The 23,774-nt window shown below is 54.0% G+C and overlaps 1 protein-coding gene across 1 annotated transcript in view; it reads left to right on the top strand.

Moving 5' to 3' along the window:
• VEGFA (vascular endothelial growth factor A) overlaps positions 1 to 6,492 on the top strand; it is a 44,222-nt gene extending 37,730 nt beyond the window's left edge. Inside the window, exons 8-10 of the mRNA XM_012773277.2 lie at positions 661 to 732; positions 1,871 to 2,002; positions 4,531 to 6,492. Coding sequence (XP_012628731.2) covers positions 661 to 732; positions 1,871 to 2,002; positions 4,531 to 4,552 — 226 coding nt within the window. The 3' untranslated portion in view covers positions 4,553 to 6,492. The remainder of the gene's footprint in view (positions 1 to 660; positions 733 to 1,870; positions 2,003 to 4,530) is intronic.
• The last annotated feature ends 17,282 nt before the right edge of the window (positions 6,493 to 23,774 follow it).

The following is a 23,774-nucleotide window of genomic DNA, read 5'->3' as shown; positions in this document are numbered from 1 at the left end:
TGCCTCTCAGCCCAGGTGATGGCTGGGCCGGCTGGTACCTTCCACGTGCTACTCTTGGCTTTGTGCCAGATCTCAAGGTAGCTGTTCCCCCACACTGGGATTCCCAGAGGCAGGGCCTCGAAGGACCCCTTGTTACTGCACTTGGAAATGAAGGCAGAGGTGCCTAAAGCACGCCCCCTCTTCCCCCAGCAAGTCAGATCTCTGACCTTTTCCCCAAAGTCTGGCCTACTTTTTATCACCCCTGACCTTCAAGGTCAGACCTGTACAGAATTGCTGGGCAAAGAGCCTGCCCTCGGGGCTTTGCCCCCTTCCTGGGCCCAGGAGCCGCTGTGAGCATGGAGGCCTTTGGATCCTGTGTCCACCACCCAGTCTCTGCCTCCCACCGAAAGCCTTGCCAAGGGCTGAGTTTGCCACCCAGGATGGGCACAGTGAGGAGAAGGAGCCACCAGGTGCATGCTGCCCGAGCTCACCTGTGCTGCCGTGTGCCCACCTTCCCAGAGACCCCCGTCTCCCTCCACACCTTGCTGTGGGGAGCAAGCCCCTGCGCGGCTCGGCTCTGTGGCGGTTGTTCGCACCCCTGCCCTCCTCACTGCTTCTTTTGCTGTCCCCTTCCCCCTCCCTCGTTCTCTCTCTGTCTGTCTCTGTTTTTTTATTTTCCAGAAAATCAGTTCGAGGAAAGGGAAAGGGGCAAAAACGAAAGCGCAAGAAATCCCGGTATAAATCCTGGAGCGTGTACGTTGGTGCCCGCTGCTGTCTAACTCCCTGGAGCCTCCCTGCCCCAGATCAAAGCCCTGCCTGCAGTACCCCATAACGCTGCCTCCCTCCCCCGACCCCTCCTGGCTCTCTCCTGCCCTTCCGGCCCGTGTCTCTCTCTCACTCTCACTCCACTAATTGGCACCAACGGGTACATTTGGTGGTGGTGTTGCTGGTCCAGGGTTGAGGTTGGGTGGGGGCCCTAGCGGGCCTGGAGGATTCAGGGAGGGGACTCTGGCTTGGCTGGGCACCGACTTTCTCTCACCCACTGGGCACTGGTGGCGGGCCCATGTTGGCATGGGTGCCGAGCAGTGGTGCTTGCTCACCCAGCTGGTTTCCGCTGTTCTAGGCTCCTACACTTGTCTGGAAGCTGTGGTGGTGGGTACGGTGGGCATGGCCCAAGGAAGGGCTGTGAATGACCGGAGGCAGCTTGTTGTCAGCTGAAGGAGGAGCTGGGGTGCGGTCAAGCACCCTGTAATGGGCCCTCTTCGTCTCGTGGAAGTGCCTTGGCTCCTTGTGGACTTGGGCCTCTGGAGAGGAACCCCTTATTCCAGCCCAACCAGGGCACCCAGAGAAGCCTCCCTGGAGAGTGGCCTCTTCCTCTGGGTTGCGGAGGCTGTGGCTGCCCTGAGCCCTTTGGCCACCAGTGGCCTGGCCTGGGCTTAGCTTACCTTTGGCGAAAGGGCCTGGGCGAGAACCCTTGCTCAGGGAGGAGGTGGCCCCTGGCAATCCCAGTGGCTCCCAGGTGTCGTCCCCAGCAGGTGAAGAGTCAAGGTGTGCTCACTTGGGGGCAGCAGCCATTGGGACCCTGCGGCCGGAGACTCATCCCTGTCTCCTTTGGACACAGCACTGCCCCTTATGGCAGCCTCTTCCTGCACTCTCTGCCTATCCGTGCCCTCCTCTTCCTGTGGGCAGGCGTCTAGCCAGTGCTGCCTCTTTCCGCCACTCTGTCTTCTGCTGTAGTGCTTCGACCCTTCCAGGGCTTGGAAGGACCTGGGGGCTGACGAGCCGGGCGGGGATGCAGCAGTGGATGTGTTAGGGGGTGTTGCATGGGTGTTTTTTTCTCTCTCTCTGCTGATGCTCTAGCTTAGATGTCTTTCCTTTTGCCTTTTTGCAGTCCCTGTGGGCCTTGCTCAGAGCGGAGAAATCATTTGTTTGTACAAGATCCGCAGACGTGTAAATGTTCCTGCAAAAACACAGACTCGCGTTGCAAGGCGAGGCAGCTTGAGTTAAACGAACGTACTTGCAGGTTGGTTCCGAGGGCGAGCGAGTCAGAGAGGGGCATCACACAGAGATGGAGAGAGAGAGAAAGAGAGAGAGAGAGAAAGAGAGAGAGAGAGAGCGAGCGAGCGAGCGCGCACGCCTGAGAGGGGCCAGCTGCTTGCTTGGCTTCTAGCTGCCTGCCTGGTGACTGCTACTTTCTTTGCTAGCAAGGCCCCTGAGGTGGGCCGTGGGCGCCGGGCAGCCTGGCGGGGCCTGTTCAGAGGTGGCTCTGGTTGCCTGAGTGGGTAGGCTGGTGTGGCTTAATGTGGTGGTGTGGACGCAAGCTGTGTGTTGTGTCCTGTGGTCCTGCTGCTCGTAGTGGCTGTTGGTCCTGATGTTGTTACTACCTCGGGTACCACACTGAGGAACCGAGAGCCCTTCCGGGTGTGGAACGATGTCTGCAGGGCGCCGCGCTGTCAGCGGCCTCGCCACTCTCTCTGAGGTCGGCACTTCAGAGACCTCTCATCCCCTCAGGGTTTCCTCATGGGGGCAGGGATGAGTCCCCCCTCAGACTGGGGCTCCCCCAGGACAGGGATGAGTTCCCCCTCAGACTGGGGCTCCCTGAGGACAGGGCCGTGTCTCCCCTCAGATTGGGGCTCCCGAGGACAGGGATGAGACCCCCCTCAGACTGGGGGTCCCTGAGGACAGGGATGAGTCCCTCCCCCTCAGACTGGGGCTCCCCGATGACAGGGATGAGTCCCCCCTCAGACTGGGTCTCCCTGAGGACAGGGATGAGTCTCCCCTCTCAGACTGGGGCTCCCTTAGGGCAAGGGCTCTGGCTGGTGCAAGTTTAGGACAGGGTAATTCTTCCTACACATTGAAGGAGAGGTAGCATCTAGAACGCTAGATATCTTTAGTCCTCCACCAGTCCCAGTGACAACCAGAAGCAGTCCGCACATTTCCAAATGCCCCCAAGGTGGGTGGAGGGAGGAGGCTGAGCTAACATCCTCCTAACAATTAGGCTGTGAATTCCCTAAACTTGGGCTCTAGCCTCCATTTACCTTTGTGATCCCCAGGCATCTGTACCTCTGTCCCCTGTACCCCCCCATGTGGGGACCAAGGAAGTGTCAAGTGCATGAGTGAATACACGCCTGAGTTCAGGGGAGCACAGGGCTGTGACAGATGGCAGGCAATCTTTGGATGCCTCCACTGGCATTCTTTATACCACAGGCCTGTGCTCAACGTGAGGGGCCTTCTAGCCCAGGCGAACTCCGCCCAGGGAGGAGGGGCTTTTATGGGGCTTGCTCAGGTAGGCCCAAGCTTCCTCCCAGTTAGTAGATGCTCCTCTAACAAAGTCCTTGGAGTGTCCCCCCACAACCCCTTGGCCCCCACCAATGTTCTTGTGGCTTGTGAGTGCTCAGGGGACACTGGAACCAGGCCCTGAGTTGGCAGTGTGGGGTTCTGTCTGTCTCGGCACCTTGTGAAGACAGGAGGTGTGTATTAGTGTTGAGCGGGGGAGTCTCTGCCCAACTCCAGGCCTGGACGAGGGGTCTCAATTCCCCAGGGGGCCTTGGGGATGACAAGAGACTTGCCATTTTAGGGTTTCTGTGGTGACTATTCTGCAGAGAGACTGTCTGCGATGGCAGTGGGGTGCGAAGTGACCTGGGAGCAAAGTGAAGTTACTTTAACCTCCAAAGACCCCATCTGGCCCCCCAACCCGGCTGTATCTGGGAATTTCAGTTTCCAAACTCTGAGGCTTAGGAACCCCATTCCCAGGCTGTCCAGAAGGGACAGGACTTTTCTACCTCCTCATTGTGGTGTGGAGGACAAAAGACAATCAGCCCAGGGGCGGGGGTGTGATGAGAGAGTTCTGGGAGGTCCCCTTTGCCTCAACGGGAATAGTGAAACCTAATTGTCTCTCCCCACCCAAGTTCAACAGCATATTAGAAAGGAAAGGCAGCCCAGGACTTGGGCCCGCAGCTGCCAGCCGGGTCAAGAGAGATGAAGCCCACGGTCAAGGCCCGGAGGTGGGCACGTTGGTCACCTTCCCAGGGCCCAGGCCCCTCTGGCTCACTGTCCGGGGAGCCTCACACCCCAGGGCAGGCCTCCCCTCCACCGCCCATTTTCCCTGGCGCGGGGCGCTCTCCCGCAGGCCCTGCCGGTTCTCCTCCTGATACCAGCCCCACGGAGAGCAGAACAGCCTCCTCTGCAGGGGCCTCTTCTGATGAACATCACCCAGCTCTGGTCACCCATCAGCTCTTAAAATGTCAAAGCAGGGACTGTTCTTGGGTGCTTGTTCATTTGTCGCTTTGTAAAGTGTTCCGTGTCTCTGTCTTGTCTCCGGTGGATGGCAAGCTCTCGAGGGCAGGCTGGGAGCCCCCGAGCATACATACACCGCCGCTGCTCCCCGCGGGCAGGGGCTGGGGCTGCCCCGAACACGGTGGGGTGGCGGCGGCTTTCTGTCTCAGGATGCCACCTCCCCTGGCCTCCCTGCCCTCGTGGGGCGGCTGCCTGCCTCACGGCTCGGCCTGCTCACTCGGCCCTAACCGCAGCCCTGGTTTTCCCTTCCCTCAGATGTGACAAGCCGAGGCGGTGAGCCAGGCAGGAGGAAGGAGCCTCCCTCAGGGTTTCGGGAACCAGACCTCTCACCAGGAAAGACCGACACAGAACGACCGACACAGAAGCCACGCCGCTGCCACCACACCACCGTCACCATCGACAGAACAGACCTTAGACCAGAAACCTGAAATGAAGGAAGAGGAGACCCTGCGCAGAGCACTTTGGGGCCGGAGGGTGAGACTCCGGCAGAAGCATTCCCGGGCGGGTGACCCAGCACGGTCCCTCTTGGAATTGGATTCGCCATTTTATTTGTCTTGCTGCTAAATCACCGCGAGCCCGGAAGATTAGAGAGTTTTATTTCTGGGATTCCTGTAGACACACCCACCCACATACATACGTTTATATATATATATATAATATATATAAAAATAAATATATATATTTTATATATATAAAATATATATATTCTTTTTTTTTTTAAATTAACAGTGCTAATGTTATTGGTGTCTTCACTGGATGTATTTGACTGCTGTGGACTTGAGTTTGAGGAGAATGTCACCACCCAGATCCCGACAGGGAAGAGGATGGGACGAAAGACTCTGGCATAATCTTTTTTGTCCCTGTTAGGGGGGCCAGGGTCCCCTCCCCTGCCTGGGAACGTTGCAAGGCCAGGGCATGGGGGCAAAGAGGACCCACCTTTGGGAACACCGACAAACCCAGCCCTGGCCCCGAGCCTGAGTCAAATGAGTAATTTGACTTACCCTGAGTCAAACGGACAGAAAGATGTGCGGCAGGTACAGTGACGAGGATGTTGGCTCCGAGTCTGTGGAGCTTCAGGACATTGCTGTGCTTTGGGGATCCTCTCCACGTGCTACGTGGGCATCTTGCCCCCTCCCCGCGGCACTGCCTGGAAGATTCCGGAGCCCGGGAGGCCATCCTCTGCTCTCACCCGCTTCCTAGTTGCCCAGGAGGCCACTGACAGAGGTCCCAGCCAAGAGAAGAGACGTCAGTGGAAGCGGCAGCCTGCAGACAGCTTCTCCTCCTGGGACCCACCCTGGTCCTCTTCCTGCCACCCCTTCCCGGGGTGCAGCCCAGGGGGACCTGATGTCCTCAGACCATTGAAACCACTAGTTCTGTCCCCCCCAGGAGACCCGGCTGTGTGTGGGTGGTTCACCCTCCTCCAACCCCGACCCTCCCTTCCCGAGGCACGGAGAGTCAGGGCAGGATCCACGTGCCCGCTGTGGAGGCAGAGAAAAGAGAAAATGTTTTATATACGGTACTTATTTAATATCCCTTTTTAATTAGAAATTAAAACAGTTAATTTAATTAAAGCCTAGGTTTTTTTTTAGTATTCTTGGTTAATATTTAATTTCAACTATTTATGAGATGTATCTCTTGTTCCCTCTTGCTCTATCTTATTTGTACTGGTTTTTATGTATAAAAATTCATGTTTCCAAATCTCTTTTTCCCTGATCGGTGACAGTCACTAGCTTGTCCTGAACAGATATTTAATTTTGCTAACACTCGGCTCTGCCCTCCCCTTTTCCCTGGCTCCCTACCACACATTCCTTTGAATTGAGGTTTCAATATACATCTACATACTATATATATATTTGGCAACTTGTGTTTGTGTGTATATATATATATATATGTTTATGTATATATGTGATTCTGATAAAATAGACATTGCTATTCTGTTTTTTATATGTAAAAACAAAACAAGAAAAAATAGAGAATTCTACATACTAAATCTCTCTCCTTTTTTAATTTTAATATTTGTTATCATTTATTTATTGGTGCTACTGTTTATCCGTAATAATTGTGGGGGAAAAAAAGATATTAACATCACGTCTTTGTCTCTAGTGCAGTTTTTCGAGATATTCCGTAGTACATATTTATTTTTAAACAACAACAAAGAAATACAGATATATCTTAAAAAAGGCATTTTGTATTAAAGAATTTAATTCTGATCTCAAAGCTCCTCTTGGTTTCTCCTTCTCCATTGAATCCTTGTTCCAGACTTGCTCCCGACCCCTTTCCCTCCTCTCTTAGGGAACATGGCATTTGTCTTAGGTCTGGGAAAGGGGTGTCCGATGTATAGGATATGGGGTGACCCACCTCGTCGTGCTGGGCAACGTTCTTCCATTCTGTCTGGGGTGTCCTGGGGGAGCCCTGGGAGTGGGTGGAGGGGAGACGGCTCCTTAGGAGCCTAAGGCCCTTGCAGTAGGGAATGCTGCCTGCAGGAAATAGGTGATCCAGGCCACTGTCCCTTGGTCAAGGAAGGACTGGCCGTGTCTCCAAGCTTGCTGTCCAGGAGATAGGAGAGGGCTGTGTTTTGCTGTGGGGTCTTGCTGGTTAAACTACATGCTGGGAGTGGGCAGGGGGTGCTGCTGGGAGGCTGCGACCCAGGGTATAATTTAGTGAGTCCCTGAACCTCTGAACGATAGACTCACAGGTCTGACTGCCACTGGTGGGACTCCCTGTCCCACTGTGCTGCATATGCCTTCTCTCCTGTCCTGTCCTGGGGAAGGTGGAATCTGTCTGGGTCTTTGGCATTGAAGAGCAATGCTTCCAAGTCCACTTCCTCTAACCATAAATGTGGTTTGAATGAATACTGGGCCAGCTGTTGTGCTGTGGCATAGGATGCTGTTATAAGACACAACGCCACCCCTCAAGGATCTGGTGCGGGTGAGTGGGTGGGGAGACAGAGAACTATAAATCCGTGAATAGAAAGTACATAAAATGTGCGGGGGGTGGGGGGTGGGGGGGCATCTGATCTGGCTTGCGGGTGGGAGTTGTATTGGGGGTGGTGGCTGCCGGGGAGGTCTTCCCGTGACATTCTCTCTAGGCTGCCCCTCAAAGGAGGGGTAGAAGGCAGGTGGAACATGGCAGGGGGAGGGTGGAAGGGTGGAGGGCATCTCGGGCAGAAGGGAGAGTGTGAGAGCAAAGGCAGGGAGCCGGTGAGGGGGTGGAGGCTGGACAGAGAGGCGGAGGTTAGCTGGAGGGGAGTCTGCGGCTCTGTGCCAGGAGCCCGGGACCTGCCAGGCACAGGCAGCAGCTGAGGAGCTTAGCCACGAACAGGGAGTGGCCTGGTCAGGCACGCTTTTCCACGGTGCCTGGCAACAGCGAGAGCGGTAGAGAGGCCAGTAGGAGGCTACTGCAGCCCTCCAGGGGGAGATGCCCGAGGGTGGGGACACGCCCTGGGTGACCGGCAGTGTGGACTCTTTGGGCCCTTCGTCTACCCTGCGTGGATGACCGGAGCCAAGTTCTCTGCCTTCAGGGAGCTTTTGGTCTAGTAAGTGCTCCTTGCCCCGTCACCGAGCACGTGCTGGCTTCGTCTGGACAGCAGCCCTGGGAGGTAGGTGCTATTGTCATCCCACCTGGACTTTTGCCAGAGCATCTAAACTGGCCTCTTGGAAATTCCTCTGGCCTCCCTTTTAGTTGATTCTCACACAACAGCCGGAGTGAGCCTCTTAAAGTGGGAACCAAATCATGCCACCTTTTGGCTCAAAACCCTTTAGAGACTCTGTTTTACTCAGAGAAAAAGCCGAATGGCCTTAAAAGGCCTGCACAACCCTCACTGATTACTCAATGACTTCTGACCCCCCACCTTGGTCACTCAGTTCAAGCCACACTGGCTTCACTGTTCCTTAAATGTAGTAGGGATACTCCTGCCCCAGGGCCTTTGCACAGGCTGTCTTCTCTTCTGGAGCACTCTTCTGGAGCACATGGCAGTGTGGCTGGCTCCCTCACCTTCAAGTCTTGTTGCCTTCTCAGTGAGGTTTACCTTGACCTCTGCATTTACAATGGACCCCCCCTTCCTAGTCTGTACTCGGGCTCCTACTTTTCATGATCCCATCTTTTTTCCTATAATACCTGTCACCTCCTAATAAACTCTAGAACAGCACTGTCCAAAAGAAATATAATGTGAGCTACATATGTAATTTTTTTTTTTTGAGACAGAATCTTGCTCTGTTGCCCAGGCTAGAGTACAATGGCGTCATCATAGCTCACTGCAACCTCCAATTCCTGGGCTCAAGCGATCTTCCTGCCTCAGCCTCCGGAGTAGCCGGCACTACAGGTGTGCACTACACTTGGCTAATTTTTCTATTTTTAGTAGAGACTAGGTCTTGTTCTTGCTCAGGCTGGTCTTGAACTCCTGAGCTCAAGCGATCCTCTCACCTCAGCCTCCCACAGTGCTAGGAGTACAGGCATGAGCCACTGCTCCTGGCCCACATATGTATTTAAAAATTTTCTTGGAGTCATATTTCAAAACGTAAAAAGAAACAGGTAAAATTAATTTTAATAATATATTTTATTTAACCTCAACATATCTAAATTATCATTTCAATACCTAATCAGTATAATATTAATGAGAGATTTTTCATTCTTTTGGTACTAAGTCTTTGAATCTGGTGCATACTTTATACTTGTTGCATACCCCAATTTGCTGTGGCCACATTTCAAGTGCTCAACATACACGCGTGACTAGTGACTACCATTTTGGACAGTGTCACTCTAAAATTGAATTCCCTTTTTCTCTCTCCCCCCCCCCACTAGAATGCAAACTCCATGAGGGCAGAGATTGTTGTCTGTTTTGTTCATTGTATCTCTAGCTCCTAGAACAGTGCCTGGAACATAGCACATGCTCAGTAAACATTTGTTAAATGAACTGATGTTGTTGAAACAGGCCTGGAGACTGAGACTTTCATGCCAAGACTATGGAGATAGGTACAGGGTTTCTGTAAAGGTGTCAGGAATGGTTGGTGGAGGGCTTGCTGAACAAGTGGGGACTTGAGCAGGACTTGGCCAGAAGTGAACTCAGAATCAGCCAGTAGGGATTAGGAGCAAAGGCCTCTTCATCAGTGATAGTATTGTTTCCTCCTTTTAGCCTCCCTGGAGACAGGGCTCATTATTCTTGCTTAACAGACGAGAGGCAGGAGGCTCAGAGAGGGTAAATAACTTGCCCAAATTTACACACAACCAGTAAATGGCCAAGCCAGAATTTAAACCAGCTTTCCTGACTCCAATTCTAGTGCTCTTTCCACCACACCACAGCTGCCCCAGGCTAGGGCAGGACATCAACAAGTAAAAATGAGTTGTCTAGACTGAATACAAACAGGCAGAGGAAAAGTGGGACAGGGGGAGGATATAACGGTGGCCAAACCCAGGGCTGAAAGCCAGACTTCCCCAAGCGCGGTAAGGCAAGGCGAGGCAAGGCAAGAGATGTCTCCAGGGGCTGGGGCTCGTCAGTGGAAGACAGAAACCTAAGCACGCAAGAGATTGCGACACGCAGCCTTGGACGACAGAAGCAGTCTTGAAATAGACCATGGAGAAAAGAAGGAGAAAATGAAAATGCCACATCCCCCGATTGTATACGACCGGCTCAGACACCACCCTGGAGCCTGTCCCAGGGATCTCTCAGGACCCAGAGAAGACCTGAAGAAGTCCTAAGACCTGCCCTGCCTTCCCAGCTCATCTCCCCTCTGTGGGACTCACACCCTGCGATCTGGCCATTGTTTTCCCTGGAGCTTCTCTGTTCTGCCTGGCCTGGGACCCTTTCCCTTCTCTCAAAGGAGCTACCTATCCTGGTCAGAGCCCTCAAAGGCCTGTAGAGCCCCCACTTCTCCAGGGAAACTGCCGGCCCACTCTCCTCCCTCCAACAGCACTGCCTACAAGGAGGGTGGCTGGATCCCTACAGGACTTGGTGACTCTGGATCAGTTTCGAGTGTTAGGGTCATTGTAGCAGCCTGGGTGCAAATAGTGCTTCCCATCCCTGTGCCCACACGCTCATTTCCCAACAAGAAGTAGGGGATATTGTTCTTCCTTTTGAATCTGGGCTGGCTTTATGACCAGCTTTGACTAAGAATGTGGCAGGAGAGATAGTCTGGAACTTTTAGGTGTAGGCTTTGAGAGGCATTGTAAGTTCCATTTTTGTCCTCTTGGAAGGCAGCGGCCATGCTGTAAGGAAGTCCAACTACCCTGCTGGAGCAAGGGGCAGTGGAGGGAGAGAGAGGAGGGGAGGGAGGGAGAGAGAGGGCTTTAGCCAGTCCCTAGCTGTTTCAGCCACCTCAAGCTGAGGCACCAAATACGTGAGTGACATCATTTTGGATTCTTTAGTGCTAGGTGAGTCACTCTAGCTAACAACATATAAAGTAGAGAGAAGCCATCCCCTGTCCAAATTTACCGAGTTGTAAGCAAATGTATGGGCTGTTGTTTAGAGCTACTAAGTTTTGGGGTGGTTGTTACCCAACACCAATAACTAAACCATCCAACCAAATAGTCACTTCCTTGAGATTAGGACCTCTGTCCCTTCCCATCCACAAGGTTTTACTGGTATACATGGAGGTCTCAGGGGGTGGAGGCAGGTCCAAGGAAGGAAGGAAGGAAGGAAGGGCATGTTTATAAGAGAATTAGACCCCAAGGGTCTGTCCTTGTGCTAAGTGTGGTGGGAAGACTCAGGGCAAGGGCTGACCCAGGCAGGACAAAGTATCCTAGTTTCTGAAGTGAGCAGAGGGACTCAGTTCTATCGAAGTCTCACTAAGAGAAAGCGGGCCTCGTGAACATAGGATGTGTAGGATGGTCTCTCATCGATTAGGAGTGGCTTTAGCATAAGCCAGCCTGGAGACGAGAGAAGGGTCAGAGGACCCTTGGGAAGCCCCAGCAGGTTGGCCTCAGAGTTGCTGGGGGAGATAGTTCAGCCGCATCCACGGGACATTACCCATCAGGACATGGGGAAGAGGGGAGGGCAGGGAAGGAATCGGTAAATATTTATAATCCGCCTGGGAAAGGGAAATACAAGGCAAAGACAGGGCCTGGCCAAGCATCTGCTGAGGAGGAGATGGAAGGGGTGACTCAGAAGGGGGAAGAGCTGGGATGGAGGGACCAGCGATTCAAAGGAAGGGGTGCACCAGGCACGGATGCCTGTGGGAGCAAGGCAGGGCCCTGGGTCCCCAGGACGAGAGAGGGCTGCATTTGCCTTTGGGGAATTATTTTCTTTGGGAGGGAAGTGTAAGTACTGCCCTCAGGGAGCTCCAGTCTCCAGGTGACCCCGTCCTGGCCTTCAGCATGCTCCCTGCCTTCACAGAGTTTCCAGTCTGAGGGAGGCGACAGAACCCCTCTCCATCGGACATTTCTTGGTTGACTAAGATGGAAACCAGTCTCAGGAAGGCACCGCCTTGCCTTCGTGTGGCTGTTGCAGCTGGGCGGAGTGGCTGGATTTTGGTGCTAGACGAGCCCTCTCAGGGCTTCTGACCACCCTTCCCTCCGCCCGCCACGTGCATTCACAGTTCCAAAGGGCTTCTCCAATTGTCACAGCCACGTGTGGCTCCCCAGCCCGAGCCCTGATGTTTCCCCGCCAAGCCCTGATGGTCCCTGGATCTGGTTCCAAGTGGGGCAGCTGCAACACATGCCCCTTTCCGGGGGCTCCTGTCCCCTCTGCTGGAGAGGGCTGAGAACTCCATGTGTCACCTCCTCAGACTTCCTGCAGGAAAACTGTGCTCCCACTCCCTGTTTGTAGGTGGTCCAGCCATCCTGGGACTGGAAGTTCCTTAGGAAATGGGGTGATGGCCTGTGAGGCCATCCCTTAGGGACCTCTCCTTGGATGCCCTGCCTGGTGCCTCTGCAGAGCCCTATCTGGGCTGCCCTGAGTCCCACCAAGACTTCTGGCAGATTCAGATTGGATTTCTGGTTCTGCCACTAGACAAATTACTTCCCTGTGCCTCAACCTTCTCATCTCTCAAATGGGCACAATAACACTTACGTGGTGGAGTTTGAGGGTGTGAAGTGGCGTTGACATGGGAAAGTACCTTGTGCAGTGATGGGTTTGCAGGATATGCTCAAAAATGGTCATTATAATGGTCTAGTCTCCTCGTCTATCCTTTTTTTTTTTCAGAGCTCTGTCTTTAGTACATTTTAGCTGTTTTTTGTTTTTGTTTTTGAGACAGTCTTACTCTGTTGCTCTAGCTAGAGTACAGTGGTGTTATCATAGCTTGCTACAACCTCAAATTCTTGGCTCAAGCCATTCTCCTGCCTCAGCCTCCTGAGTAGCTGGGACTACAGGTGTGCACCACCACACTCGGCTAATTTTTCTATTTTTAGTAGAGACAGGGTCTCACTCTTGCTCAGGCTAGTCTTGAACTCCTGACCCCAAGTGATCCTCTCCCTCGGCCTCCCACAGTGCTAGGATTTCAGACATGAGCCACTGTGCCCGGCCCGTTTTTTTTTTTTTTTGTTTTGTTTTTCCTTACTTAAAACAACCCTGAAGCACTCTGGCTGAGTTTTGTCCCCATCTTTGCCAGTGTACATCCTTACTCTCTTGCTGACGAGTGGGGCAAGCCAGAGCTGGCTCAGCCCTGGAGCCCAGGAGGGAGAAAAGAGTGGGCCGAGGGCAGGAAGCCCATGGAGAGAGCCCTCCTGCAGGGGCAGTGCCCATGGCTCTGAACCCAGGGCAAGGCACAAGGTGGGCTTGCACAAATATTTGTGGAATTAGTGGACAAATGAACAGGACCAGAACACAAGGCCAATCTTCTATGTCCCCTAAAACACAGCAGGAGCCCAGGCCGGTGGAGGAGGCCCGATGGCCACCCTTGTACATACAGCTGTGCTCTGGGCAAGAAACTCTGGGGCCTGGGCTGGGCGGCGGGGCCAGCTGTCACGTAAGGGGCCTACGGTGGAGGCCCCCAGGGCCAACCTCAGAAGCTCCCTCAGGACAAAAACCTGCTCGTTCCAGGACCTTTGAGCGAAAAGGTTGAGGTGGGGCCCTGGGACTAGGGCGGGGGAGAAGAAGGCTTTCCCTGGGACTCTGAGAGCTGGGGTCCCCTGTCTCCTGGTGAGGCAGCAGGAGGATGTCTTCCGGGGACATATTCAGGAAAGATGTTTGCTGAGCTGGTTGCTTTTGGCTTCCAAAGGCGTTCCCGCCCCCACCCCAGGGCTCCCCTACTTCCCTCCCCAGGGCTTCACCCCCCAGCTGCTCTCCCGGCCAGCGTGAGGTACAGACAGGACAGTGGGGCTCGAGGCCGGGAATCGTGGGGGCAGGCCTGCCCCCTGAAGCCCCCCAAGGCATCCTCTCTCCGGGAGCAAGACGCCTGGTTCTCACAGGGCCTCTTCCGCACGAGCACATCCACACGGGCTTGCACACACACAAGTGTGACAGGGGTCACCGTTCTGAGTCACGGGGCGGCCGCCTGGTTGGGTAAGGGCTCCCAGGGGCAGAGTGAGGCCCAGCTGGGGAGTCAGCTTCTCAGGACGAGCCCCCATGGGGCTGGGGGGTTGGGGGCTGACCTGGCTGCGGTCCTGTGACCCCGAGCCGCCCTCTGGGAGCTGCTGACTGTGCAGCAATAAACACCTCATGGCTATTAATAACCTTCTCTCTGGCTGCCCAGAATTGATAACACTGGGCCACTTCTGGTCTGGCCCAGCCTGACGAGGCCTGGGTTCAAATCCTGGCTGCCAATTTTTTTTTTTTTAATATGGAACGCTTCACAAATGTTGTGAATGCGTCACAAAACAAATGGCACGCGTCACAAAAAAAATGTGCATGTCCTCCCGGCACGGGGGCCGTGCTAAGCTCGGTGCTGTTCCAATTTTAGTACATGTGCTGCCAAAGAGAGTGCCTCGCTGCTCATTCTAAGCCCTGAGGTCCAAAACCCAAACCCAAAAGACACCCTCAACCCTGACAGCTTCTAAATTACGTTTTAGGACAAAATTACCTTTCCGAATCTCAGCTGTCATCTGTAAAACAGGCACCATGATACCCATTTCATAGTGTTTTGTATGCTAAGATCGTGTCACCCTCTCAACACCAGATGTAGGCAGTAGTGTCCCCAGTCCTAGAGATGAGAACCTTGATGTTCAGGGAAATGTGGACGGGCCTAGGACGGTGACTGCCATGCTGTGACTCGGAACGGTGACCCCTGTCACACTTGCGTGTGTGCAAGCCCGTGTGGATGTGCTCGTGCCGAAGAGGCCCTGTGAGAACCAGGCGTCTTGCCCCCGGAGAGAGGATGCCTTGGGGGGCTGCGGGGGGCAGGCCTGCCCCCACGATTCCCGGCCTCGAGCCCCACTGTCCTGTCTGTTCCTCTCACTGGCCGGGAGAGCAGCTGGGGGGTGAAGCCCTGGGGAGGGAAGTAGGGGAGCCCTGGGGTGGGGGCGGGAACGCCTTTGGAAGCCAAAAGCAATCAGCTCAGCAAACACCCTTCCTGGAACGGCTGGCTGTTGTCACTGTGATTGGGCACGGGTGGTAGGAAGAGAGGATTTGAAACTGGACAGAGCTGAGCTCTCCTTTTGACCTCAGGAGAGTTTTCTGGCTCTGTGACCTTCGGCAAGTTGCTCAACCTTTCTGGGCCTCCTCATCTTGCTCTGTAATATGGGCACGGAAACACGTACCTCTCAGGTGTTGATGGGATTACGCTAAGTGCTGAACATAAAGTGATTGCTACTTAAGACGGGCTCAATAATTATCGTACTGGTTGGTTGGATGAATGAACGAACGTTAGTCACTTCACCTTGGCAGGCTCCCATGCCCCCTCATCAACCTGCGTGCTCTCTGCAGGTGGGGCACAACTTGGGACTTGCTCATCAGGCCCCCCCACCCAAAAAAGCTCAGCATTTTAGATGGTTATTCCCTTTGTGTGGAAATAGCCAGCGTAGAAGCCCACAAGGAAAACTAGAAACAACTTTGCTTTCCTCTTGGTAATGAAATGCAGGCAGGGCCCTGAGGCACAGAGACCCAGCCCTAGCCGGTCCCCACCAGGATGTGGCCCCGGGCTGCATCCCAGCGATGGCCTGTGCCCCGCTTCCCTAGTCCAGTCCTAGCACTCCACACCCCCTCCTGGGACTGGGGAAGGGGACATTTTGCCCACAAAGGCTATGAGAGCTCAGGGAATTTCTTCTTGTTAAAGCCAGCGGGGCTGGTCCTTTTTCCTTCTGGCTGGGGTCACCCCCGTCCATCCCTCCTCGCTGCCTGACTCTGGCAGTCTCATTAAAAACCCAAAAGTGGTGTGTTTTGGGGGGTGTGGCGGGGGAGGGGGGCTCAGGGAGGAAGGAGGGCAGAAGAGACAGGGGGGTGAGGAGAAGAGCTCGGCTGGATGCTGGTTAAACCCTCCCCCAGGCACCGTGACTTCGGGGAAACCGCCCCTCTCCCAGCGCGGCCCCCAGATGCCAGTGGCATGCCAGCCGCCAGCCGTTGGGGTTTGCCTAACAGGAAGTTTCCCCGAAGACCTGCTAATCTCAAAAGGCCTGGCGTGGCTGCCGGGAAGGGGCAAAGGAAGCCATCGCTCCCTCTCCCACCCTCACATGCCCACTCCAAAGGCTACTCTCCCATCCCCAGGCCAGCCTGAACTTTCTCCTCCCTGGAGGCGGGGAGCAGGGGCGGCTGCTTGAGCTAGGGGTGTCAGTGGTCTGAGGACCGCCTCCTTGGTCCTCAGGGGGGAGTGGAGACCCTCATTTCTGCCCCATCCCTACTCTGGATCAATACCAGCTACGGGGACAGGAAGCTCTTCCTCAGGTGTACCCTGAGTTTCCCCTGCTGCGTGTTAGTCCTACGTGGGCCTGGGGCCTCCCTGATCAGCTGGCCCTTCTGGGTTGCTAGAGAAAGCAAATAAAAATACAGGGTACCCGGTTACATTTTCATTGTTTATCTGAAATTTAGCTCAAATTTAGCCAAGCAGCCTGTACTTTACCTACCAACCCTGCCTGGATCTGGACTGGAGAATGCTCAGGTGCTTGGATGTTCCCATCCCTCCTTCCTCCCATCTCCTGTCACCGGGTCCAGTGTAGACATTGCATGTGGGCCCCTGTTCTGGGTGTGTCCTCAGTTTCTGCCTGCACAGATCTGATACAAATTAGGAGCTCTCTGAGGGCAGAGGCAGGGCCTTCCCCTGCCTCAAACTGGGACTCCCCCTTTGTCCTGGGTCTGTGTCACCCCTCAGCTTGACAGCTTCCCTTTGCCCGTCCATCATACTCGGGAGGACCTGGACGTGGACCCTCAAGACTGGCCTTTTCCCGTAGGCTCCCCATGGCTTTCTGTGCCGTGACCTGCAGAAGCCCTAGGGAGCCTGCGGGCCCACAGACCCCCACCTCACCCTTCCGCCAGTGGCAGCTCTGTCCCCTAGCCCTTGTTCTGCAGGCAGCTGTGTCAAGAAGACCCTCAGGCTCTGGAAACTCACAGTGGAAATATTTCCCCTGTGCTCTGGCTGGGTCTCTGTTACCGGTCAGCCCTGTGACCTGGGGCAGCTCTTGGTTCCTCCCTGCGCCGCAGGGTCCCCACCTGTGCAGTGGCGACTTATCTAGCCTGGTGAGCACTCGGAGTGGTGTTTTCCAAACTGCAGATTGTGATCTATCAGTGGGTCATGAAGTCAGTTTAGCAGTTTGCGACTAGCATTATTCTTTTTCTTAAATGTGGAGGAAAATAGGGGCTGGGTGCAGTGGCTCACGCCTGTAATCCTGGCACTCTGGGAGGCCGAGGCAGGAGGATCACTTGGGTTCAGGAGTTTGAGACCAACCTGAGCAAGAGCAAGACCCTGTCTCTACAGAACAAAAAAATAGAAAAGAAAAGAGAAGAGAAGGAACAAAAGAGAATAATTAGCCAGGCATGGTGGCATGTGCCTGTAGTCCCAGGTACTCGGGAAGCTAAGGCAGGATGATCACTTGAGCCCAGGAATTTGAGGTTGCTGTGAGCTATGATGATGCCACTGCATTGTAGCCTGGGTCACAGGTGAGACTTTGTCTCAAAAAAAAAAAAAAAAAAAAAAAAAAAGAGAAGACTAGGGTAGAAAATATTCAGTCTTGTAGAGTTTTTTGACACTTTTGTGGGGGGGCTGTGTGCATGTGTTCTGGGTCATAATGTAGGATGTATCTTTCACATGGATCATAGTAAAATAAAATAGTAAGGAAGACAAAATCTTGGAGGCTGTGACAGGAGGGCGACAATGGCCACCTGAAGGGGTCTGTGCTACTTCTCCACGTCACGGATGACAGGCCTCTGGCAGCCCGCTCGCGCTCACGGGGCTCCTGCATGCTCTCCTACGCTGTGGCCTGTCTTCCCGCCCCCTCTCCCCAGAGGCCAGGCCCCTCCTGGTTGAGAGCCCCCAGGAGCCAGCCGGGTTCCCTGGGCCACCCTAACTGGAGAAGAAGTTTCTGGGATCCACAGCTGGGTTCTGTCCCACAGAAATAATACTGGATTGGGAAACCGAAGTGCAGGCCAAGTGGAGTAACACGACTCCCTTCCAGCTTTCTCAACTGCCCTCCTCCGAGGGACGCCTGATGCCCCTTAACTCCTTCCTGGGGTGCAGGGAAGGCCACCCCTGCCAGCCAGGGTGGGATCCGGGTGGTGGAAAAGGATGGATAAGGGCAAGGGGCCGATGACTCTCAGCTCCATGGTTTCTCCCAGATCTCTGATTTTTGGACACACCGTCCTCCTGTCTTTCCACTGAGGAATCAGGTGTGTGACCCACACTGCCCAGGGTTATTTGAGGCTGAAACAGGCCGAGGATGGGGAAGACCTGGTAGTGATCACTGTTGAGATGATTTCAGCAGTGCCTGCCTCCCTCTGTGGGTGCGGTCGCCCTAGGGTCCAAGTTGCAGAAGGTAAAACAGGCTGGAAGGGGAGCAGGCCTTGGAGTTGAGTCACACTCACTCAAGAGAGGGGAAGAAGGGGGGAGTAAAAGCTCTTGAGCTGTGGGAGAATCTGAGTAAAAGAACAGTCCTGTCCTCAGGGAGCCCCAGTCTGAGGGGAAGCACGGCCCTGTCCTCGGGGAGCCCCAATCTGAGGGGAGACACAGCCCTGTTCTCGGGGAGCCCAGTCTGAGGGGACACACGACCCTGTCCTCAGGGAGCCCCAATCTGAGGGGAGACACAGCTCTGTCCTCAGGGAGCACCAGTCTGAGGAGAGACGTGGCCCTGTTCTCAGGGAGCCCAGTCTGAGGGGAGACACGGCCCTGTCCTCAGGGAGCCCAGTCTGAGGGGAGACATGGCCCTGTCCTCAGGGAGCCCAGTCTGAGGGGAGATAGTGCTCTGTCCTCAGAAAGCCCCAGTCTGAGGGGAGACACGGCCCTGTCCTCAGGGAGCCCCAGTCTGAGGGGAGACACGGCCCTGTCCTCAGGGAGCCCCAGTCTGAGGGGAGACACAGCCCTGTCCTCGGGGAGCCCCAGTCTGAGGGGAGACACAACCCTGTCCTCTGGGAGCACCAGTCTGAGGAGAGACGTGGCCCTGTTCTCAGGGAGCCCAGTCTGAGGGGAGACACGGCCCTGTCCTCAGGGAGCCCAGTCTGAGGGGAGACATGGCCCTGTCTTCAGGGAGCCCAGTCTGAGGGGAGACATGGCCCTATCCTCAGGGAGCCCCAGTCTGAGGGGAGATAGTGCTCTGTCCTCAGAAAGCCCCAGTCTGAGGGGAGACACGGCCCTGTCCTCAGGGAGCCCCAGTCTGAGGGGAGACACGGCCCTGTCCTCAGGGAGCCCCAGTCTGAGGGGAGACACGGCCCTGTCCTCGGGGAGCCCCAGTCTGAGGGGAGACACAACTTTGTCCTCTGGGAGCACCAGTCTGAGGAGAGACGTGGCCCTGTCCTCAGAAAGCCCTAGTCTGAGAGGAGACACAGCCTGTCCTCAGAAAGCCCCAGTCTGAGGAGAGACATGGTCCTGTCCTCAGGGAGCCCCAGTCTGAGGGGAGACACGGCCCTGTCCTCAGGGAGCCCCAGTCTGAGGGGAGACACAACTTTGTCCTCTGGGAGCACCAGTCTGAGGAGAGACGTGGCCCTGTCCTCAGAAAGCCCTAGTCTGAGAGGAGACACAGCCTGTCCTCAGAAAGCCCCAGTCTGAGGAGAGACATGGTCCTGTCCTCAGGGAGCCCCAGTCTGAGGGGAGACACGGCCCTGTCCTCGGGGAGCCCCAGTCTGAGGGGAGACATGGCCCTGTCCTTGGGGAGCCCCAGTCTGAGGGGAGACACGGCCCTGTCCTCGGGGAACTTCAGGCTAAGGGGAAACTTTGAGGAAGGTCAGTTTCTTGGCTTTTCCCTCCAAACCACAGGCTTCAACGGAGCCTTGGAGGCACAGAGTTAACTGGTTTGGGGACATCTTTCAGGACACTATCATCCCGCTGTTTGGAGTGCCTGCCTGTAGCCTGGGACGTGGTGTGATCTGAAGGGCACTGGGCAGATGTCTTCCTTTCTGCTCCGCTGTGCCCACCGTCACCCTCCTGCCTTGTTCCCTTGATTCATTGGCCAGAGATCTGTCAGTACCTTAATGCAGTTCCTCCTTAGGTTAAGATCTAGAAAGGATCTTGTAGACTTATGAGTCCTAGATCAGAGGAAGAAACTGAGGCCCGGAGAGGGAAGGGGGTGGATCTTGTGTGAGTTCGCACAGCGAGTGAACAGCAGAGCCTCAATCTCAGAGGGCTGCTCTGGGCTCACAGAGACCCGGGAGTGTGGGGCCATCCGGCACACATGTTAGGGGGGGGCATGTCACAGAGAGAGAGAGTGTATGTGAGTGTGGTTGGATGTGGGCTGGGGATCTGGTACAAGCCTCCCTGTGTCCCTTGTGAGCAGATTTGTGTTCATGTGGGTGTCCTCTCCTAGGTGTCTGGCTGTTCCTATGTGTCAGTGTGGGGCAGAGGGGGAGGGACAGGCCTGTACCAGGGACATCAGACTGGTCTTATCCTATCCCAGAGCCAAGTCCGCCCAGCCTAGCCTTCTTTGGACCAAGGTCAGAGGGTGATGAGTCACAGATGACTCAGGTGCTGGAGGCCACAGCCACGCATGGCACATGACAGCTAAGGAGAGCCAGGTCTGTTTCTGTACAGGCAGGTGACCTAGGAGGCTGACACAGAAATTTCCTTTTGTAGAGGACAGGAGGGATTCTATTTGCAGGCTCAGATTCCGGGCCTTTGGTGGAACAGGGCTGACAAGGTGGCACATGGGCTTGCTGTTCCCTGCAGCCTTTGATCTGTTAGCTGGCTGAGCCTCCAGTGGGGCAGGGCTGTCCCGAGCCACCCCCACTCTCCCACAGGGGTAGGGTTAGGGTCTCTCTCAATTGGGAAAGAGCTTTCCCCAGCCCCTTGGAAGCCGGCATCCAGCCCTGCCTTGCCCCTGTAACACTGCCTCTGAGCACAGACAGCCTGTTCTTCTTTGCCTGAGGCAGAGAGAGCCCAAACCTTGACCTGCCACTTGACCCCATGGCCCAGATGGGAAGATGAGGCAGTCTTGGGCGTGGACAGCATCCCGGGTTCAAATCTTACTGCAGGACCTAGAGTTGCATTATTTCCTCTCGGGGCCTCAGTCCCATCCTCTGCATCCTGGGGGGTTGTGTTTGGAGGTTCGGGGGTCCCCTCTAGCTCTTCCCTCATCAGGCCTTGAAGGCTGGGCCGAGGGCAAGGCCTCAGAGACGCCCCTTCTCTCTCCCCTGTGTTCGAAGTGGGGGGCTGTGGAGGGGCTGGCTGAGGACAGAAAGCCCGGGCCTGGCAGGGACATACATGTCCCAGGTCCCTGTCCATCTGAAACACGGTGATGATCACAGGGTGAGCCGCCAGGACCAGACACTGTAATCTGCCGCCCAGGCTCCTGCGGAGGGCCTGCGGTAGCATTTCCTTCTGCTTTTCGCAACTGTTTTCTAAGAACCCCAGGAAGGCAGAGGCCTCCTATGTGTGGGGTGAGGCTGAAGCAAAAGAACAGGGGAGGGAGAAGGGGTGGGAGGGAGAATGAGGGGATGAGGGGAGGGCGAGGGGGAGCGGTGGGCACGTCAGAACGCTTTCCCCTGCTTAACGGATTGAGGAAGAGGAGGGCAGGGAAGAAGTGGTGGGTCCATTTTCTGCCCCGCAGCCCCCAGCTTAGATGCTCCTGCTCAGAGACCTCCCTGACCTCATTACCTGAAGTAGCAGCCTCCTCCCCACCCCCAGTCACTTTCTATCAGTCACCACATTCATGAGGAAGGGCTTAGTCAGATGGCGTCACTTTTCAGCTCAAATCCCTTCAGTGGCTCCAGGTTTTCCTCAGAGTAAAAGCCAACGTCCTCACCACGGCCTTCAAGTCGCTACATGATTCGTTTCCAAGAACGGAAAGTGCGTTCTTCAAACACATCCGGCATGCTCCCGCCCCAGGGTCTTTGCACAGCTTTCCACCTCTGCCTGGAATGTTCTTTCTCCAGAAATCGGCAGAACTCACTCCCTCACCTTCTTCAAGTCTTGGCCCAAACATCGCTTTCTTTTTTTTTTTTTTATTTCAGCATATTATGGGGGTATAGATTTTAAGGTTTCAATAAATGCCCATTTCCCCCCTCCCCCCACAAGTCTGAGTCTCCAGCATGACCATCCCCCAGATGGTGCACATCTCACTCATTATATATGTATATACCCGCCCCCCTCCCCCCTCCCCCCTGCCCAATACCCTATTACTGTAGCACCTATGTGACCACTTAGGTGCTGTTCAGTTAATATGAATTTGCTGGTGAGTATATGTGGTGCTTGTTTTTCCATTCTTGGGAAACTTCACTTAATAGTATGGGTTCCAGCTCTAACCAGGAAAATATAAGATGTGCTATGTCACCGTTGTTTCTTAGAGCTGAATAGTACTCCATGGTATACATATGCCACATTTTATTAATCCATTCTTGGATTGAAGGGCACTTGGGCTGTTTCCACAGCCTTGCAATTATGAATTGTGCTGCTATAAACATTCAAGTGCAGGTGTCTTTTTTGTAGAGTGTCATTGGATCTTTTGGGTAGATGCCCAGTAATGGGATTGCTGGATCAAATGGTAGATTCACTTGTATCACTTTAAGGTATCTCCATATTGCTTTCCACAGAGGTTGAACTAGTTTGCAGTCCCACCAGCAGTGTGGGAGTGTTCCTCTCTCTCCGCATCCACGCAAGCATTTGTTATTTGGAGACTTTTTGATAAAGGCCATTCTCACTGGAGTTAAGTGATATCTCATTGTGGTTTTGATTTGCATTTCCCTGATGATTAGAGATGATGAGCATTTTTTCAAATGTTTGTTGGCCATTCTTCTGTCTTCTTTAGAAAAGTTTCTGTTCAAGTCCTTTGCCCACTTTTTAGTAGGGTTATTTGATTTTTTTCTTCCTGATTTTCGTGAGTTCTAAGTATATTCTAGTTATCAGTCCCTTATCGGATGCGTAGGATGCAAAAATTTTCTCCCATTCTGTAGGTTGTCTGTTTACTTTCATGACTATTTCTTTGGCTGTGCAGAAACTTTGTAGTTTGATCATGTCCCATTTATTTGTTTTTGTTGCTGCTGCGATTGCCTTTGGGGACTTCTTCATAAACTCTTTGCCCAGGCCCATGTCTAGGAGAGTGTTTCCAACTTTTTCCTCTAGAGTTCTAATAGTTTCATACCTTAGGTTTAAGTCTGTTATGGAGGGTGAGTTGGTTTTTGTGAGAGGTGAAAGGTGTGGGTCCTGCTTTAGCCTTCTACAAGTGGCTATCCAGTTTTCCCAGCACCATTTATTGAAAAGGGGTTCTTTTCCCCAGCGGATGTTTTTGTCTGCTTTGTCAAAGATTAGATGGCTATATGAGGATGGTTTTATATCAGGATTCTCACATCTGTTCCACTGGTCCATATTCCTATTTTTGTGCCAATACCATATTGATTTAATTACTACGGCTTTGTAGTACAGTTTGATCTCTGGCGTATTAATGCCTCCCCTTTTGCTCAGACATGGCTTTCCTAATGAAGCCTCCCCTGTGCACTCTATTTAAAATGGCCATATTCTCCCCGTACTCTCCACCCCTCTAACCTGTACTGTTTTACCTTTTCTCTAAGCACTTATCACTTTCTAATGTTTTCACATTATAACGTTTATTTATTTATTGTGTGCATCGTGTATTGTCTATCTCACTTCACTAGAATTTAAATCCCACAGGAGCAAGTGTTTCTGTCTGTTTTATCCACTGATGTATCTTTAGTCCCTGGAGGAGGACAACACATAGTAGGTGCTCAGTTTGTTGAGTGAGCAAATGGCACCTATCACCGTGGTTGACAATCTCTCTCTCTCTCTCTCTCTGCTTGTATTTCGTACACACTCCCCACTCACCCATCGACTTCTCTGTTTGTAGGGTGACCCCCACCCGGAATAACAGTCCCATGAAGGTCAGGGCCACCGTGTGCCTCCAGCACGTGTCTGGCACACAGTAGGTGCTCAGTAAATATTTGTTGGCTGGATGGGAGGAGGCTGAAGCAGAGGTCAGGGAGAGTGGGAAGATGGGACAGTGACCAGGAACAGCCTTATCGAGGGGACTCCTGAAGAAGAGAATGGAAA

Source organism: Microcebus murinus, chromosome 5, assembly GCF_040939455.1.
Source record: "Microcebus murinus isolate Inina chromosome 5, M.murinus_Inina_mat1.0, whole genome shotgun sequence".
In the NCBI taxonomy this organism is placed as follows: domain Eukaryota; kingdom Metazoa; phylum Chordata; class Mammalia; order Primates; family Cheirogaleidae; genus Microcebus; species Microcebus murinus.
The sequence above is the reverse complement of the archived record's forward strand: the minus strand, read 5'-3'. Positions and strand labels throughout refer to the sequence as shown.